Source organism: Scyliorhinus torazame, chromosome 4, assembly GCF_047496885.1.
Source record: "Scyliorhinus torazame isolate Kashiwa2021f chromosome 4, sScyTor2.1, whole genome shotgun sequence".
Classification (NCBI taxonomy): domain Eukaryota; kingdom Metazoa; phylum Chordata; class Chondrichthyes; order Carcharhiniformes; family Scyliorhinidae; genus Scyliorhinus; species Scyliorhinus torazame.
This window is the reverse complement of record NC_092710.1, coordinates 97,698,781-97,717,961: the sequence shown is the minus strand read 5'-3', so window position 1 is coordinate 97,717,961 and position 19,181 is coordinate 97,698,781. Positions and strand designations below refer to the sequence as shown.

At 47.7% G+C, this 19,181-nt stretch overlaps 1 protein-coding gene across 11 annotated transcripts in view; it reads right to left on the bottom strand.

The window, feature by feature from the left end:
* The window catches only part of adgrb3 (adhesion G protein-coupled receptor B3), a 1,156,404-nt gene that overhangs the window by 534,612 nt on the left and 602,611 nt on the right, over positions 1-19,181 (bottom strand). For all 11 annotated transcript variants that reach the window (XM_072498355.1, XM_072498358.1, XM_072498361.1 and 8 more), the window contains one exon: positions 15,910-15,953. In XM_072498355.1, coding sequence (XP_072354456.1) covers positions 15,910-15,953 — 44 coding nt within the window. The remainder of the gene's footprint in view (positions 1-15,909; positions 15,954-19,181) is intronic.

The following is a 19,181-nucleotide window of genomic DNA, read 5'->3' as shown; positions in this document are numbered from 1 at the left end:
AACCTCTCTCAAACTGTTCTCTCTCAAAGAAAGGAGGCTGAGCGGTGACTGTCATGATATTCAAACACACACATCATGATAGATAGACCAACAGACCAATTAGCACACATAACACGACAGCCAATCACAGACAAGTGCAGACACAGTATAAGATAAGAAACACGACACCTGGTGGACAGTCCATCTAGAGACAAGGACAAGGACAGGACCTGATTAACAAGACACTCACACAGTCACCACGTGCTGAGTACCAAGACAGATCTGTAAATAACAAGTTGGAATAAAACTGCGTTGTACCAATCGCAACCGTGTTGGTTCATCTGTACCTCAGAGCACCCAACACCACATGATACCAGTGAGTGGATCGATACCTGCCGGCAAATCTGCCATCCTGAGCCATGGACATCAACAACAAACCGCAGCCATTGCAAGTCGCTGGGAACCTGGGCACCAATTGGAAGCTCTTCAAGCAGCGATTTGAACTGTACATGCGAGCCAACGAAAAACAGGGTGCCTCGGACAAAACAAAGATTGCCATGCTCCTTGATACCGCAGGTCAGCACGCCATCGATGTATACAACTCCTTGGTGTTCGCGGAAGGCGAGAACAAATCTAAATATGACACGGTCCTCCTCAAGCTCGACCAGCACTTCAACGTTGAGGTCAATGAAAGCTTTGAGAGGTATATCTTTCAGCAACGCCTGCAAGGTAAGGATGAGCTCTTTCAACCCTTTCTGACGCACCTCCGCATACTCGCGCAGTCCTGCGGTTACGGCACCACCTCAGAGTCCACGATCCGGGACCAGATCGTTTTTGGCGTTGCCTCCAGTGGCCTACGCCAGCAGCTTCTTAAAATTAAAGGCCTGACCTTAGCATCTGCAGTGGAAGCCTGTGTCCTGCATGAAAATGCGACCAGCCGCTTTGCCCAATTTCAGGCGACCGAATCGGCAGGGAGGGGGTCCCAAGCGATCGAATCGGCAAGCCAGGCTGCCCACAAGGCCGAACGCATCCAGGCAATCGAGTTTCTCCCGGCCCGCGGCCTGGACGAGGGCGGCCGTTTCGCACGCTTTGAGAGGTCTCCTGCGCTTGTGCGCGCCAAAACCAACGGCAACATCGAGGGACGCACTGCGCGGGCGCGCCCGACGCAAGACCGAACTGCACATGCGCAGTGGCGTAACGAACGTCATGACGTAATGACGTGCGGCAACTGTGGAGCTGCACATTTAAAAGGGCAATGTCCTGCAAAAACCCGACAATGCCTACGCTGTGGCAGGATGGGCCACACATGCTGCCTACTGTCGAGCGGTTCAACCGATGGATCCTCCACATCTCCGACAACCTCACAGACACATGCGAACCATCCAGCCTCCACATCAGGACATCCAACACAATGACACAGATGACCAAGATGCCTTCCGGGTTGCGGTCATTGATGCGAACCGGGTCAACACCATCAATCCGGCCGACGAATGGAGTGCCACCCTGACGGTCAACCGATCGCCGATCACTTTCCGCCTGGACACTGGCGCATCCGCCAACCTCATAGCATGGTCAGCATTCTCTGCCAGGAAGGTCAGACCACTAATCCAGCCATCCCGGTGCAAGATGGTCGACTACAACGGGAACGTTATCCCGGCCATGTGATCCTGCCAGCTCCAGGTGACACGCAGAACACACACGGCCACACTCTCGTTCAAAATAGTTGGCTCATCGAAGGACTCCTTGCTGGGCGCACAGGCATGCAAGGCTCTCCACCTTGTGCAACAAATTCTGTCTCTCTCTCCAGACGACACATCTGACTTCCCGGATGCAGAGTTCAACGCACAGCTCCAATCGCTCCTCGCCCACAACCAGGAGGCATTCGAAGGCATGGGAACACTGCCATACACATACCGAATTCGCCTCAAACCGGACGCCATCCCGGTCGTTCACGCACCTCGCAGGGTTCCTGCGCCACTTAAAGACCGCCTCAAGCTGCAGCTGCAGGATCTCCAGGACCAAGGGGTCCTATCCAGGGTCACGGAGCCCACGCCATGGGTCAGCTCCATGGTGTGTGCCAAGAAGCCCTCTGGCGAGCTCCGCATCTGTATAGACCCCAAAGACCTCAATAATAACATTATGCGGGAACATTATCCCATACCAAAACGGGAGGAGATCACCAGTGAAATGGCCCAAGCGAAGATATTCACGAAATTGGATGCTTCTAAAGGGTTTTGGCAGATCCAACTGGACCCGTCCAGCCGAAAGCTGTGCACCTTTAACACCCCTTTCGGCAGATTCTGCTACAACCGGATGCCATTTGGCATCATCTCGGCATCCGAGGTGTTCCACAGAATCATGGAGCAGATGATGGAAGGCATCGAAGGGGTGCGCGTATATCTGGACGATGTCATCATCTGGTCCACCACACCGCAGGAGCACATACATCGTCTCCAACGCGTTTTTGCCCGCATACGGGAAAATGGCCTGCGCCTCAACCGAGCCAGGTGCGCCTTTGGCCAGACCGATTTGAAGTTCCTGGGGGACCATATCTCCCGGTCAGGGGTCCGTCCAGATGCAGACAAGGTGAGCGCCATCACAGCCATGCCGCAGCCGGCCGACAAGAAGGCTGTCCTACGCTTCCTTGGAATGGTCAACTTCCTGGGGAAATTCATTCCCAATCTTGCCTCCCACACGACTCTGCGCCATCTCGTAAAAAAATCTACAGAGTTCCAGTGGCAACACACACACCAGCTGGAATGGGAGGAGCTCAAACACAAACTCACCACGGCACCAGTGTTGACGTTCTTCGACACGTCCCGTCCCACCAAAATCTCAACTGATGCCAGCCAATCCGGCATTGGAGCAGTGCTCCTGCAGAGGGATGACAAGTCGTCATGGGCCCCGGTTGCCTATGCATCGCGGGCTATGACTCCCACAGAGCAGCGCTACGCGCAAATCGAAAAAGAATGCCTGGGCTTGCTAACCGGTTTGGACAAGTTCCACGATTATGTATATGGTCTTCCACGATTCACGGTCGAAACTGACCACCGCCCCCTGGTCAGCATAATAAACAAGGACCTGAACGACATGACCCCTCGTCTCCAGCGCATCCTACTTAAACTCAGGAGGTATGACTTCCAACTGGTCTACACTCCAGGGGAGGACCTCATCGTGGCGGATGCCCTATCCCGAGCAGTGAGCACGACGCCAGATGCGGAGGGGTTCGTATGTCAGGTCGAGGCACAGGTGGCCTTGACAGCGGCAAATCTGCCGGCTGACGACTCCAGTCTGGCCCGCATCCGCCGAGAGACAGCGGCCGACCCCCTTTTATAGCGAGTGATGCGCCACATGACGGGAGGATGGCTTAAAGGGCAGTGCACGCAGTTCTATAATGTACGAGACGACCTAGCCATCATTGATGGGATCCTTCTGAAGCTAGACAGGATCGTCATTCCGCACAGTATGCGCCAGCTGGTTCTCAATCAAATACACGAAGGCCACTTGGGAGTCGAGAAGTGCAGACGGAGGGCCCGAGGGGCGGTATACTGGCCGGGCATCAGTGACGATATTGCCAACATGGTGCTCAACTGCACAACCTGCCAAAGGTTTCAGCCGGCGAAATCTCCTGAGACGCTTCTGCCCCATCAGCTGGTGACGTCCCCCTGGGCGAAGGTGAGTGTCGACCTATTTCACGTGCTTGGCATGGACTATGTTATCATCATGGACTACTTCTCCAATTACCCAGAAGTCATACGCCTACACGATCTGACGTCGTCTGCTGTCATCAGGGCCTGCAAAGACACCTTTGCTCGCCACGGCATTCCGATGACTGTCATGTCGGACAATGTGCCTTGTTTTGCCAGCCATGAATGGTCGTCCTTTGCCACCTCGTATGGCTTCACACACGTGATGTCCAGCCCTCTGCATCCCCAGTCCAATGGAAAGGCGGAGAAGGGCGTTCACATTGCCAAGCGGCTCCTCTGCAAGGCTGCTGCTGCCGGGTCGGACTTCTACCTCGCCCTGCTGGCCTATCGCTCGGCCCCACTAGCCACGGGTCTCTCGCCAGCACAGCTGCTGATGGGTCGCACCCTCAGAACCACTGTGCCTTCCATCCTGGAACCAACAATAGACCATGCTCCGGTACTGCATAGGATGCAACTGCAGCGTGATCGCCAGAAGAGATCGTACGACGCAAGGGCAACTGATCTTTCCCCCCTGGCCCCTGGAGACAAAGTCCGCATTCATCTACCAAACAGTGGCTGGTCAGCACCTGCCGAAGTTCTCCGACGTGTGGCTCCCCGCTCGTTCCTGGTACGCATGCCGGATGGATCCGTGCGTAGGCACAATCGGCGAGCCCTTCGCCTACTTCCACGCTCGCAACGGAACCATACACAGACGCCGTGTCCTCCACTGGTTCCTGATTGCGACTCCGTGGAGCTGCCATATACCATGCCACTTCTGTCGCCACCCGTGGCCAGGCTCGCACCTCAGCCGGTGGTTCTCGACCCACCCTTGAGGCGGTCAACCCGAATTCGTCGCCCACCTACTAGACTGGACTTATGAGACTGTTCACACGTCAAAGTTTAGCAACTATTGTATTGTAACATGTTACTGTTTTATCGTTCCAGGCCTCGTTTGATCGGTCCAAATTTCAACGTTCTTCTTCTTTTGTTATGGTACAACCTCGTTAGCATGCCACACCTGACATCGCCCCATGGATACAGTTACGCCACATGTACATGCTGTAAATATCACGCACACACACCTTTAGCTGCACTCAGGACACATTCATATTTATAACCACATAGGCACATAATCTTGTAAAAAAGAGGGGATGTCATGATATTCAAACACACACATCATGATAGATAGACCAACAGACCAATTAGCACACATAACACGACAGCCAATCACAGACAAGAGCAGACACAGTATAAGACAAGAAACACGACACCTGGTAGACAGTCCATCTAGAGACAAGGACAAGGACAGGACCTGATTAACAAGACACTCACACAGTCACCACGTGCTGAGTACCAAGACAGATCTGTAAATAACAAGTTGGAATAAAACTGCGTTGTACCAATCGCAACCGTGTTGGTTCATCTGTACCTCAGAGCACCCAACACCACAGTGACCTCAAACATATTTAACACGATGAAAGGATTTTGATAGAGTGGATGTAGAGAGAATATTTCCTCTTGTGGGATGAGGCACCATCAAAGATAGGCCACAAGAACCCAATAGGGGAATTCAGAAAAAAAATCTCCTTCATCTTAAAAAGATGGAACTCGTGAATAATGCAAATGCATTTAAGAACATATGAGGGAGAAGAGAATAGAGGGTTCCAATGATAGACTTAGATGAAAAAAGATGGGAGGAGAACTGGCACAGACTGGATGGGCTCAATGGCCTGTTTCTGTGCTGTATATCCTATGTAGCACAGTGGTTAGCTCTGTTGCTTCACAAGCTCCGGGGTCCCAGGTTCGATTCCAGGCTTGGGTCACTGACGGTGCGGAGTCTGCCCCGTGTCTGCGTGGGTTTCCTCCGGGTGCTCCGGTTTCCTCCCACAGTTTAAAGATGTGCAGATTAGGTGGATTTGCCATGCTAAATTGCCCTCAGTGACAAAAAGGTTAGATGGGGTTGCTGGGTTATGAGGATAATATAGAGTTGTGGGCTTGCGTGGGGTGCTCTTTCCAACGGCCGGTGCAGACTCGATGGGCCGAATGGCCTACTTCTGCACTGTAAATTCTATGATTCTATGTAATCTTATGAATATTGGCACTCCTCAGATGAATTTCTATGCCATATGGTTTCATGTATTAATGTGCAAACTTTACAAGCTGTCAGGCACATTAACGCAATGAAATCTGTCTATGTGGTATCAGTTACAAGCATCTGTTGATTTGTCCAGTAGGTTAAGAAGCAATCAATCAATGATTACTGTCTTTGTTAAGAGTTAACAGTTTAGTCATGAAAAGGCTAAATGCAAATTTTTTGAACACTATTGGGTTAAAATCACACTGCAAAATTACTAATGAATGTGTAACTAAATGCAATGATGAATGTGCTAACAAATCTGAAAAAGGAATGCCATAAATATAGCTAATATTTATATCTAACATGTCTATTAATGGATAGGTCAGAGGGATTTGATATGAATACATTATTTTACACTTATTAACTCAGAGTTATAGAATTAATTTATAATCTTGTTAATACATTTATAGATACATTTTTACCATCTCTTTTAAAAGATTTGTCAACATATTCATCACTGCATTTAATTACACATTTGTTATTAATTTACATTGTGATTTTAACCCAGTAGTGTTCAAGTGATTTGTAAATCTGACTCTGCTGCTAAGTGGGCACATTGAGATGAAGAGTACTGGAAATGATACTCAGGCAACATTATGGGCGGCATGGTGGCACAGTGGTTAGCACAGTTGCTGCACAGTTCCAGGGTTCCAGGTTCGACTCCCAGTTTGGGTCACTGTCTGTGCAGAGTCTGCACGTTCTCCCCGTGTCTGCGTGGGTTTCCTCCGGGTGCTCCGATTTCCTTCCACAATCCAAAGATGTGCAGATTAGGTGGATTGAAATGAAATAAAAATCGCTTATTGTCACAAGTAGGCTTCAAATGAAGTTACTGTGAAAAGCCCCTAGTCGACACATTCCGGCGCCTGTTCGGGGAGGCTGGTATGGGAATTGAACCGCGCTGCTGGCCTGCCATGGTCTGCTTTAAAAGCCAGCGATTTAGCCCTGTGCTAAACGGCCATGCTAATTTGCCCTTAGTGTCCACAGAAAGGTTGGGTGGGGTTACTGGGTTACGGGGATAGGGTAGATGTGTGGGTTTAGGAAGGGTGCTCTTTGCAAGGGCCAATGCAGACTTGATGGGCTGAATGGCCTCGTTCTGCACTGTAGATTCTATGAACATCTGACAGAACGCGATGGCTTAATGTTTGAGGCTGGAAGTTTCACCAAATTGAGAGATTGTCTCACAACATTAACCTGTCTCTCCCCTTTCAGCGGCAAGGTGGTAGTGGGTGGCACGGTGGTACAGTGGTCAGCACTGCTGCCTCACAGAGCCAGGGACCCGGGTTCAATTACGACCTTGGGTGACTGTGGTGTTTGCACATTCTCCCCGCGTCTGTGTGGGTTTCCTCCAGGTGCTCCAATTTTCTCCCACAGTCCAAAGTTGTGCATGTTAGGTGGATTGGCCATGATCAGTTGCCCCTTAGTGAGGTGGAGTTAAAGTGATAGGGCGAGTGAGTGGACCTCGGGTTACTATTTTGGAGGTTCAGTGCAGACCAGCTGGGCTGAATGGCTTCCTTCTGCACTGTGGAGGCATAGAATTTACAGTGCAGAAGGAGGCCATTCGGCCCATCGATTCTGCATCGGCCCTTGGAAAGACCATCCCACACAAGCCCACTCCTCCACCCCATCCCTGTAATCCAGTAACCCCAACCAACCTTTTTTGGACATGAAGGGCAATTTATCATGGTCAATCCACCTAATCTGCACATCTTTGAACTGTGGGAGGAAACCAGAACACCTGGAGGAAACCCACGCAGACACGGGGAGAACGTGCAGACTCCGCACAGACAGTGATCCAAGCCAGGAATCGAACCTGGGACCCTGGAGCTGTGAAGTAACTGTGCTAACCACTGTGCTACCATGCTGCCCCTAATCCATAGGGATTCTGTGAATCCATGAAACTGAGAGATTGTCTCACCACATTAACCATTCTCTCTCCTTTCAGCTGCTAAGTGAGTTGTGACACATTTCCGTCCATTTCTGTGTTTGCATTTGAGATTTACAGCATCTGTGGGTTTTGCTTTCTACTTATATAGTGAGGCAAAGTTGGATAAGTGCAGGTCCAACGTCAATTAAGGAACTTAGCACCTCCCAATACAAAGCTATCTATTTGATTGGCTCCCCATCCATCACGTTAAACACACAAGTCCTCCTCCACTGCTATATTATGTAAAACAGTATGCAATGTCGGAGTCAATTGGAGGGCGAATGTTTCTGCCTTATGAGGGCTCTGATATCAAGTCATAACATGGCCCCTTTAAGAACGTTGTCTTTAAAAATAACGCGACCTGGAGTGGGAGGAGACATCCTCAGACAGATGAGCATTAAAGGGGAGGTTTAGAAGCAAAAGGGAACTGAAAAAGGACGGGAGTTGGCAAGTCAGAAAGATGTCCTGCGTGATCTGGTTTTGTGCTGTGTGCATTTTTATAAATAAAATGGTGCTTGGAACTTGGATTGTTCACGGTGGCACAGTGGTTAGCACTGCTGCCTCACAGCGGCAAGGACCCGGGTTCAACTCCGACCTTGGGTGACTGTGTGGAGTTTGCATGTTCTCCCCGTGTCTGTGTGGGTTTCCTCCAGGTGCTTTGGTTTCCTCCCACATTCCAAAGATGTGCAGGTTAGGTGGATTGTCAATGATCGATGTGCAGGGTTACGGGGAAATTGCAGGGAAGTGGGCCTAGGTAGAGTGCTCTTTGGGAGAATCGGTGCAGACTTGATGGGCCGAATGGCCTCGTTACACACTGTCGGGATTCTATGAACATATCTTTTGCGAAGAAATCCCAAGATGTTCGGACACTGCAACGATAATCTCTACGATGTGCTGCAGCAACTTGTCAAGCAGCCCCTCCCAAGCCCACAACATCCAACATTTAGCAGGACAAGGGCAGCTGACACATGGGAACACCACCACCTGCAGGTTCCCCTCACCACCCTGACCTAGAAATATATCATCGTCCCCACACTTTGGCTGGGTCAAAATCCTGGAACTCCCTCCCCAACAGCTCTGGCGGTGTACCTACACCACATGGACTGCAGCGGTACAAGTAGGCAGCTCACCGAGAGCAATTAGGGATGGGCAACAAATGCTGGCCTCGCCAGTGATGCCCACATTCCAAACTGGTTTCAATAAAAAGGCAGTTCAGCTGAAGGAAATGGTCAACATTAATCCCATTGTAAAATGATGAATGAGATTTGAATGTGTGTTCAGCTTGGCTGGAGGGCTGTTGCAGACAGTTGTTACTGAATGGATAGCCTCCATACACACCACTATAATATGATCGACAACATAGCATCATGCCACACAGTTAATTGCAACTGTTCGCAAATAAACCATCAACAAATCAGCTACTGCCTCTAAATATTGCCCAATTATCCATCCAACGTACTAACTCCACAACAATTCAAGTTACATTTTTGTTCTCATGCTGAGCTCAGGGAAACCAAGAGGAATTAATTTTTGACATCAAGGAGACTCAATGGCAATGCAAGAAGAAAACTGTCTCCAACGCAGACATAATAACCATTTGCTTGTGCAATTCAAATGCAACCTTGCACAATCACCCATGTCCCACATTAGAACTATAACTCCAAGTTACAAAAATATCAAACACAAGGTTTATTGCACAGCCTCTCACTGTTCTGAACAAATCTTCTAATCAGTAAAGTGACAGGTTTGAAAGACCTCCCAATGAGATTGGCTTGACTGGGGCTCTGTGATACTACTGTTTGTGTGATTAGCCTTGAATGGTGTGGGTTGGGCTTGGCTGCCTCTGTGTGAATGCCATCCCAGTGGTGAATGGTTATTTGTGGAGGCAGAGGATGAAAGGGGGGTTTTGTAGTATCTTGAGAGAGGCTGTCAATTAAACATAATGGGCCCAGATCTCCTGATCCCCGGGTCATCAAGCTACGGCATCTGCAGAGATCCCGACATGCAGAACTCCGTGGGAATTGCCAGGAACTGTGAACTTCCCCTGTTCCCCAGCACTTGCTGCCAAAGCTGGAGAGTTCCGCAGCACTGACCTGGATAGTCACCCAGGAAATCAGGAAGATCCAAGCCTAACTCCTGAGTAATTGTACAACTGACCCCTTCCCCAATTACTCTCCCTGACCCACAACTCTCCCCTCGACCCTCTGACTACCACTGTCAACACCCGACTACCTCACCAACCTGACCAGAATACTCCCAATCCATCTACCACCCTATCCACCTATCACCCTGCCATGCTATCATGTACCCACCTGGCACCCTACCTACCTGCCACACTACCAACTTACGCACTTAACTCACCCACCTTACTTCCTGACTTCACCCACCCTAACTCCCTAGCCTTTCACTCATTCACCAATTCACCAATATTAACACTGGACATTTAACTTACCCTGCGGCAGCTGGTATCCACTCTTCCTCCGACACTACAGTGCTGTGACAGAACTCGCAGAGGGACGCTGAGCTGCACATTTCTGGAGACGCCGGGCTTGGAAGACCTGGCCAGATATGCAGAGTGGCGTAGGGGAGGGCAAAAGTAAGAGCGGACAATGATAGCTGCTGCTCGGAAAATCCAGGCCCACACATGACGTCTGCGCTGGCAGGATAGGGGAGATATTTTGGCAGGTATGTCTGGGAAGCTTCTTTTAGGGAGTAGTATTCCAATGTTGTGTCGGCTGTTGGGGGCAGGTGAAGCAGCAAAGCTTTTCCTCAGGAGTTGGGATTGGGTAGAGTGTGCAGGACAATTGGAAGCAAATAAACAATAGAAATGGGGAAACATGATTACTCGTCTAAACTGTTTTTTTCCCCCTGCTGGGATGCGTGGGCTGTCCATCGTGACAGTCATTTTCCCCATCACCACCTGGGTGGAGTTTTTGATCACTCCTCCATTGTAGAACACCCTGACTTTCCACCCCTCTGATTTAAAGGTGGGCATGTCCCAAACTGGGAGGGCAATCTGCTCTCCTAGATTACAACCCAGGCGCTCAGGGTCAAAACGGTCCTTTGGAGTGTGACAGGAAAAGGTTGGATGTACTTAAGAGTATTTTCTCACTCTCTGTTCACAGATCATGATCAGGCGCAGGAAACCTGGCAAATTTACCTTTTGTCACACCACTGCTGATATTACTTGTCCAGCAAACGCACTGGATGTCACTAAGCATTGCAAACATAAAACTCAGTGTACGTTTCAGACGGATTTCTCAATAACGCCTCGCGTTATTTCTTTTCCAATTAGAAACATTCTGAAGTTCATCAAGTCACGTTTAAAGTTAACGAGCAATTGTGCTGCGCCGTGAATGAAATATGTTAATATTCATGGTCTATCCTCTCACTCCACCTCCAGCACATTGGTAAACAACTACTTGAATGAGTTTGCATGAAGGCTTTTATCATATGAGACAATATAAATTAAGCAACAACAATTAATGTGACAAGAATAAAAAGCTAAATGAGCAGAAGTAAAATCTTCCTGTGGCCTAGTATATTATTCATCTTTTTTTGAAGGGTAGAAGATATAAATGGCAGTATACAGGACAACAGGCATGATAGCTTATTACTGGTAGTATATGCAAGTGACAAGGCAATCAGACTAGAAAATAAGCCAACCACACAGCACGAATCATGGAAAATTACCACTGTATTTGCAGGAGCATTTTCGGAGACTGAGTATTGAGCTGGCTTTTATGTGGGGAATTTCCCCCACCTAATTGCAGTTAAGCTAACACGGAGACTCACGGAGACAACAACTCTGGTGAAGACGGCTTTACTTTCCAAGCTTGGTTCAACGTACGAGAGAGAGAGTGATTTGGATAAATGCCAAAATCACTCTGCTTTACATTGCTTCAGGTTAACAGTTATACAATTTCCAAAAATCAGTAGCCCACCCCAGTTGGTCTCGATCCAATCCTTGTAGCTGTAGATTTAACCTTCACCAATGAATTTTACTTTAGGCAGCATGGTGACTGTGTTTTTTTCTCCATCCTGTTCCCTGGCCATCTGTTGTTTTTCAAGACCCTTGTATCCAGTGTCTCTTCCTCTCCTATACACCCAATTCTCTTACCTCAGTGTGGTCCCTGCTCATTGTCAGTCTGAGCGCAGGATGCCAGAGTTGCTGGTAAGAACTGCTTATTGAGCTGGTTGTGTTATTGCTGACCACATTATTTCTGTCTGATTCGGACTGTCTTAGGAATGTGATGAAGTTAGCCTGCTTAAATCCCATCATGCATTGTGGCCACTACTATTAGCAAGAGTTTAAAATGCCTGTCACTGCTATGTTCTAAGAATACATGTTTAACGGTTAATAATGATTACTGGATATACTTTGTATGATTAGTTTCAATCCTCAATAAACTAACTTATGCAGAGCTGTTCTAGTTATCCTAGCTATCCGGTTTTAAGGGGTCTCATCTCAGGACCACCCACCCCCACCCTTCAGTATTCAAACACCAATGAACAATAGGTTCTGGAATTCAGTGGCTGTAGCATGTTTGTGGGAATTTGTTAAGTTAACTTTTCAAATTCAGATTGATTCCACTCTGATGGAAGGTGCTGCTATGAGGGCAAGAATTATGTTTGTGCCAATGCAGGCAACAGTTTGTTTTATGTATGGCTGCAAGTTATGACACTCCCCCCAACCTTTACTCCCCCCCTACCCCCCAAAAAAAAAATTGCCCTAACAAAGATAATCCATGTCAGAGACTGTAAGCTTCAGAGTAGAATGAAGCCCTTTCTCCTTTGAGTAGGCGGAATGACGCTCAACATTACATACCGAGGAGGGGGGTTCTTTGAAAATTGACGTATCACATCACACGCTTAAGGACAGTTCTGCCTCTTTGTCTTCAGGCTTCCAACATTCTTCCCCTGCAGTTCCTCAGCTTCCCCCTTAAAATGTGTTTCCCCTTGATCTGGTGGACAGCCATTGTGCCCAATTGCCCAGTGGTTCCTCTCAGCTTCCTTGTGCTCAAAAGGTCCCCAAGGCAAATGCAGAAGTACAGCAGAAACCATTTGTTTAAGATGTGAAAAACATGATAAACCTCATAAAACCCACCAGGACTTGATGATTTGGCTATAGGTCAAAATATTTATCATTCTTGCAAATTTCTTTTTCAGGTCAAATTTTAGCCCTGATTTGGAAAATGTCATAAGGGTCCCAAACTTTCTTTATTTGCTGCTTTTTGGTGACAACGATTGTAAAACGCAGATTGCTCGATGGTGATACAAAATGATCCTGAGATTCAGCTGTTAAATAAAAAAGACTGGGTAAAGTGCCTTATATTCAGGTCCTGTTTCCATCATTAGGGCTCATTTTAACCGTATCAATGGCGTAAATTGCGTGATAATGAACTGGCTGCCCATTGTATGTTGCTTTCCATCGATGTCAATATTGTCAGAATCTGACAATTTACTGAAGTTAAAATCACTCCCTCCAAAGTTCCAACTCTGAGGAAAAAAACTCAGCAAGTGCCTTCACAAAACATCGCTCTCGAGCAACACAGCACGTAACATCTTTGGCTGAATCGTCTTTGTTGTTTTACCATTAAAAGCAACATTCAGATGCAGTGAAAACAGAGGGTGCTGGGAAAAACTCAGCAGGTCTGGCAGCATCTGTGGAGAGAGAAATCTGTATGACTTTTAGAAACGTTGGCCGAAATATTCAGGCTGTTCCTGCTGGCAGGATTTTCCAGTCCCGCTGTTGCCAACTGATTTTCCCCATTCTCCACACCTTCTGCCATCAGCGGAACTGGAAGATCATGTTGCTGGCCGCTGATGCCAGCCTCCAGCACTGCAAAATACACCGTGGAGAGTCACGGAAATTCCTGGCTATTAACTCTCTTTCTCTCTCGACAGATGTTGTCAGGTTAGGTTTTCTCAGCATTTTCTGTTTCGATTTCAGGCACCACCATCACCACTTCTCGTTATGCCACATCCCACCGACAGGACAGAGCCAGCAGAGGTGGCGGCACAGGAGCATACAGTCGGGAGGGAGTTGCATTGTGAGTCCTCAACATCGACTGTGGATTCCATGAAGTCTCATGGTGTGGTACCAGACCAAACATGGGAAAGGAAACTTCCTGCTGATTACCACGTCACATTCCCCCCCCATCTGATGAATCAGTACTCCTCCATGTTGAGCACCACTTGAAGGAAGCACTGAGAGTGACAAGGGTGCAGAATGTATTCTGGGTGGGGGACTTCACTGTCCATCACCAAGAGTGGCTTGGTAGTACCACCACAGACTGAGCTGGCCGGGTCCTAAAGGACATAGCTGCTAGACTGGGGCTGCAGCAGGTGGTGAGGGAACCAACAAGAGGGCAAAGCATATTTAACCTCATCCTCACCAACCTGCCTGCTGCAGATGCATCTGTCCATGACAGTATAAGTGACCACCGCATAGTCCTTGTGGAGACAAAGTCCTGTGTTCAAATTGACGATACCCTCCATCGTATTTGTGGCACTACCACCCTTGTAAATGGGATAGAGTTCGAACAGATCTAGCAACTCAGGATTGGGTATCCATGGATCATCAGCAGCCCTGGTTCAGTGAAGAGTGCAGGAGGGCATGCCAGAGCAATACTAGGCATACCAAAAAATGAGGTGTCAATCTGGTGAACTACAACACAGAAGTACTTGCATGCCAAAAAGCATAAGCAGCAAGTAATGACAGAGCTAAGCGATCCCCATAACTAATGGATCAGATCTAAGTTCTTCAGTCTTGCTACATCCAAGTAACATTTGCACCACACAAGTGCCAGGCAATGACCATCTCCGACAAGACAGGATCTAACCATCACCCCATGACATTCAATGGCAAGACCATCACTGAATATCCCACTATCAAAATCCTGTGGGTTACCATTGATCAGAAACTGAACTGGACTAGCCATATAAATACTGTGGCTACAGCAGGTCAAAGGCTAGAAATCCTATGGCAAGTAACTCACATCCTGACTCCAAGCCCTGTCCACCATTTACAAAGGCACAAGTCAGGAGTGTGATGGAATACTCTCCACTTGCCTGGATGAGTGCATGGGAGTGCCTCTGACGTTAAAAGAATCTGACAAGATGCCATAGATGCTGTTCAGGAGCTGTCCAACAGCACTCAAGAAGCTCAATAACACCCAGGACAAAGCAGCTTGCTTGATAGCTCCCCCTTCCACAAATATTCAAACCCTCCACCACCAACGCACTGTGGCAGCCGTGTGTACCATCTACAAAATGCACTGCAGTAACTCACCAAGGTTCCTCAGACAGCACGTTCGAAAACCACGACCACTACCATCTAGAAGGAAAAGATACATGGGAACCCCACCAATTGGAACTTCCCCTCCAAGTCACTCACCATCCAGAGTTGGAAACAAATCCCCGTCCCTTCACTGTCGCTGGGTCAAAATCCTGGAGCTTCCTCCCTACCACCTCTGTGGGTATATCTACACCTCGGGTGGACTGCAGCGGTTTAAGAAGGCAGCTCACCACCACCTTCTCAAGGGCAACTAGGAATGGGCAATAAAAATACTGGCTCAGCCAGCAACGCCCACATCCCATGAATGAATATTAAAAATGAATATTAAAAAACATCCGCAGTATTTTGCTTTTGTTTGGTTGTAGTAGATACTTAAAGATACAAAGTGAAGGAAAGGCAGATTTTGCAAACTTACAGGCACGCTCTGGAAATTTGGTCTTGGAAATGACAGGCAGCTGCAGGATTTTCCAGTCACAGCCGTATTCCCGATTTTCATTCCTGTCAGGTTGAGCTCCATTGCAAGAGTGAAAATATATAAATTCTACCGCACACGTTACTGGACTTTCCATCATGACAGAGCTTCACTGCTTATGTCAGTCGCAATTGTGGCAGCAAAGTACAGGTCGCAGCTTTGTTTACAGGAATGAACACGTGAACAATGTTGGGGAGGAAAACAGTCCTTCGGGTCCATCCAGACCCGCTGGACACAACTGCAATGCCTTGTGCATCACAATGCACACACTCACCCCACCCGAAAGCCATGTGATCTCCTGGGCGACATGAATAACCACAGAAATAAACGGGGAAAAGTCTGAAGAAAACGAGTCCAGGAGATCATGGCTGTCTGAAGTACTGAGGAATTAACAGCAGTAGAGGGACTTACGTTTTGCTGAAATCCCAGAGAGCGCAATAAGGATTGTAAGTTCCCTAAAAAAAAAGAAAACACTTGTAAATAAACATTCTCCATATGTTCTCTTCTTGGTTGATCAGTTATGCAAAAGAAAGGGTCTGCTTTAATTGTAATTTCCCCACTGTGGTAAAATGAGCTGCTGGTCCTCCCCCCATAGCTCCTACTGCTCAGCATGAAGTCACAGTGATTCTATTGACAGGGAAACATATTTTAATTGCTTGTTCTCAGTAGGTGAGTAACATGACTGTTGGCCAAGCTGTATGTGTTGTCCAGTTGTTCTGAGAATGTACATACGATCATACATACGAATTAGGAAGAGGAGTAGGCCACTTGGCCCCTTGAGCCCAGACTGCCGTTCAATAAGATACTGGCTGATCTGTTTGGAACCTCTACCCCACATTTCCTCCTACCCCCGATAACCATTCATCCCCTTTGCTTATCAAGAATCTAAGGTGGTGGGCCTGCTTGCTCAAAGTGATTGGCGTAAAACTAGGCAGTGTTGTATCAGCCATCTGTGATACGGCCCACTTTCTCCACAGCAACACCGTGGCCAATCAGATTTGATTTGCCAACCAATCAGCACCCTTTTTTCATGATGCCTGGATGGTTGTGATTGTTTGAAATTTGACATTCATGTGTTTGTCCTGATGAATGCAAAATGAAAAGCTTCAACAACCTTTTCTTTTTTCAGTGACACTCATTCTATTGTAGGTAAAGGGACTGAAGATGGGATGGGGCCCATGACAGGTGCTCGTTTTACTCATCGACCCCATTGCTTTTACAGCATTCCAAGTCCACATCAGAGGATGCTGAAGGGAAAATTATCCTGGGTCGACACTCTGGAGCATTGCATGTCTCCAGTGACAACCTCTGTCCACAAAAGAACTAGGTTGATTTATCAGCCATTAATGAAAATGATTAGAGACCAAGGAAAAGCACTGCTTAAGAACAAAGAACAAAGAAAAGTACAGCACAGGAACAGGCCCTTCGGCCCTCCAAGCCTGTGCCGACCATGCTGCCTGTCTAACCTAAAACTTTCTTCACTTCGGCGGCCCATATCCCTCTATTCCCATCCCATTATTATATTTGTCAAGATGCCCCTTAAATGTCACTATCGTACCAACTTCCACCATCTCCTCCGGCAGGGCATCCCAGGAACCCACTATCCTCTGTGTAAAAAACCTTTCCTCGCATATCTCCTCTAAACTTTGCCCCTCACACCTTCAATCTATGACACCCAGTAATTGACTCTGCCACCCTGGGAAAAAGCTTCTGTCTATCCACTCTATCCATGCCCCTCATATCTTAGTAGACACCTATGAGGTCGCCCGTCAACCTCCGTCGTTCCAGTGAGAACAAACCAAGTTTATCCAACCTCTCCTCATAGCTAATGCCCTCCATACCCTGTCCAAAGCCTCCACATCTTTCTGGTAGTGTGACAACCAGAATTGAACACTATATTCCAAGGGTGGCCTAACTATGGTGCTGTACAGCTGCAGTATGAACATTGAACATACAGTGCAGAAGGAGGCCATTTGGCCAATTGATTCTGCACCGACCCACTTAAGTCCTTAATTCCACCCTATCCCCGTAACCCAATAACCTCTCCCAACCTTTTTTGGTCACTAAGGGCAATTTATCATGGCCAATCCACCTAACCTGCACGTCTTTGGACTGTGGGAGGAAAGCGGAGCACCCTGAGGAAACCCATGTAGAATCGGGGAGAATGTGCGGACTCTGCACGGACAATGACCCAGCGGGAAATCAAACCTGGGACCCTGGCGCTGTGAAGCCACAGTGCTATCCACTTGTGCTACCCTTGCCAATTTGTATACTGAATGCCCTGGCCGATGAAGGCAAACATGCCTTATGCCTTCTTGACCACCTTCTCCACTTGCATTGCCACTTTCAGTGACCTGTGGACCTGTGCACCCAGATCCCTCTGCCTGTCAATACTCTTAAGGGTTCTGCCATTTACTGTACAGTGTCAACCCATGTAGTGCCGGGGCTGTAATCAAGTATAGGTCAAATCTGCTAGAGGTAGTGGGTAGAAGGCAATTTTCTTTGTGCGGCAACCTCAAGTAATCAGATTCTGTTGAAGTTCTGTTTGTTTACAAGCTGCAGTCAGCTATAACACGTTGTCTTGCTCAAGCTGAAGGTAAAATAGAACAGCAGATGTCAATTTGCATGGACGACTCTTAAATGATGAGTTAACCCTTCGAGAATCTAGCAACCTTCTTACCCTTTTAAATATTCAGCCCTTTGTTATTGAAATAACGGAATTGATTTCCTGTAATTTTCTTGTGATTAATGTCACAACCTATAATTAGAGAACTGCACAGAGCTAAAGAACAACTCACAATTCAAACACATTTATAAATTGTAATGGTATTCTATTTTTGATCCTGGCAAACAACAATATCTCTCATTTATAGAACACCCATCACATAGCACAGCTGTCCCTATAGGTTTACTTCACCAGAGGAGCAGTGACAGCCATCAAGGAGTTGGAGAGAAGTTAGGAAAACTGGCCGAAAACAGGATTGAGGTGGCAAATTTGGAGGAGGCTGTTGCACGAGGGAAGTGTGATTGAGGGAGAGGGTTTCTTGGCGGAGGAGGCACAATGGCTGGTAGATGGGAATGAAGCAGAATGACCAGTTGGCAGAGCATGTTGAGGCAGGGCATGGAAATGATTGCAGAGCTAGAGTACAGCCAGTGCGGGCTGAAACATTGGGAGTTTGCGACCCGACATGCAAGATACAAGATAGACTGTGGGCCGTGAAATTTGAGATGATTCTGGATTGTGTTTGGGGTGGAGATGGTGGGATTAGAAACCTGGGAGAAACTGAGTGTTCTCGAACATTGACAAGGGGGTCCGAGGTGTGCTGGCTGGACAGGTGAGCAACATTCTTGAGGTGGAAGTAAAATGGCGCTGCTGACTGGATGGACAGTCAGCAAGGCACCATGGTTTAGTAGCATCATCAGGTTCCATCAGATGAGGATAAAATTAATGCATGGAGCCTGTTGTTGTCTGAGAGAATTAGGATATCAGGATTGGGGGAGATTGGTAATGTCATTTCCCCTTTTAATCTGCACATCCAGGCTCCTGGGAATATGGGCTCAAATCCCACTATGGCAGCTGCGAAATTTGAATTAAATTAATAAAATCTGGAATTGAAAGCTAGTCTCAGAAACTGTAACCATGACAACTACCACTGATTGTTATAAAACCCACCAGGTTCACT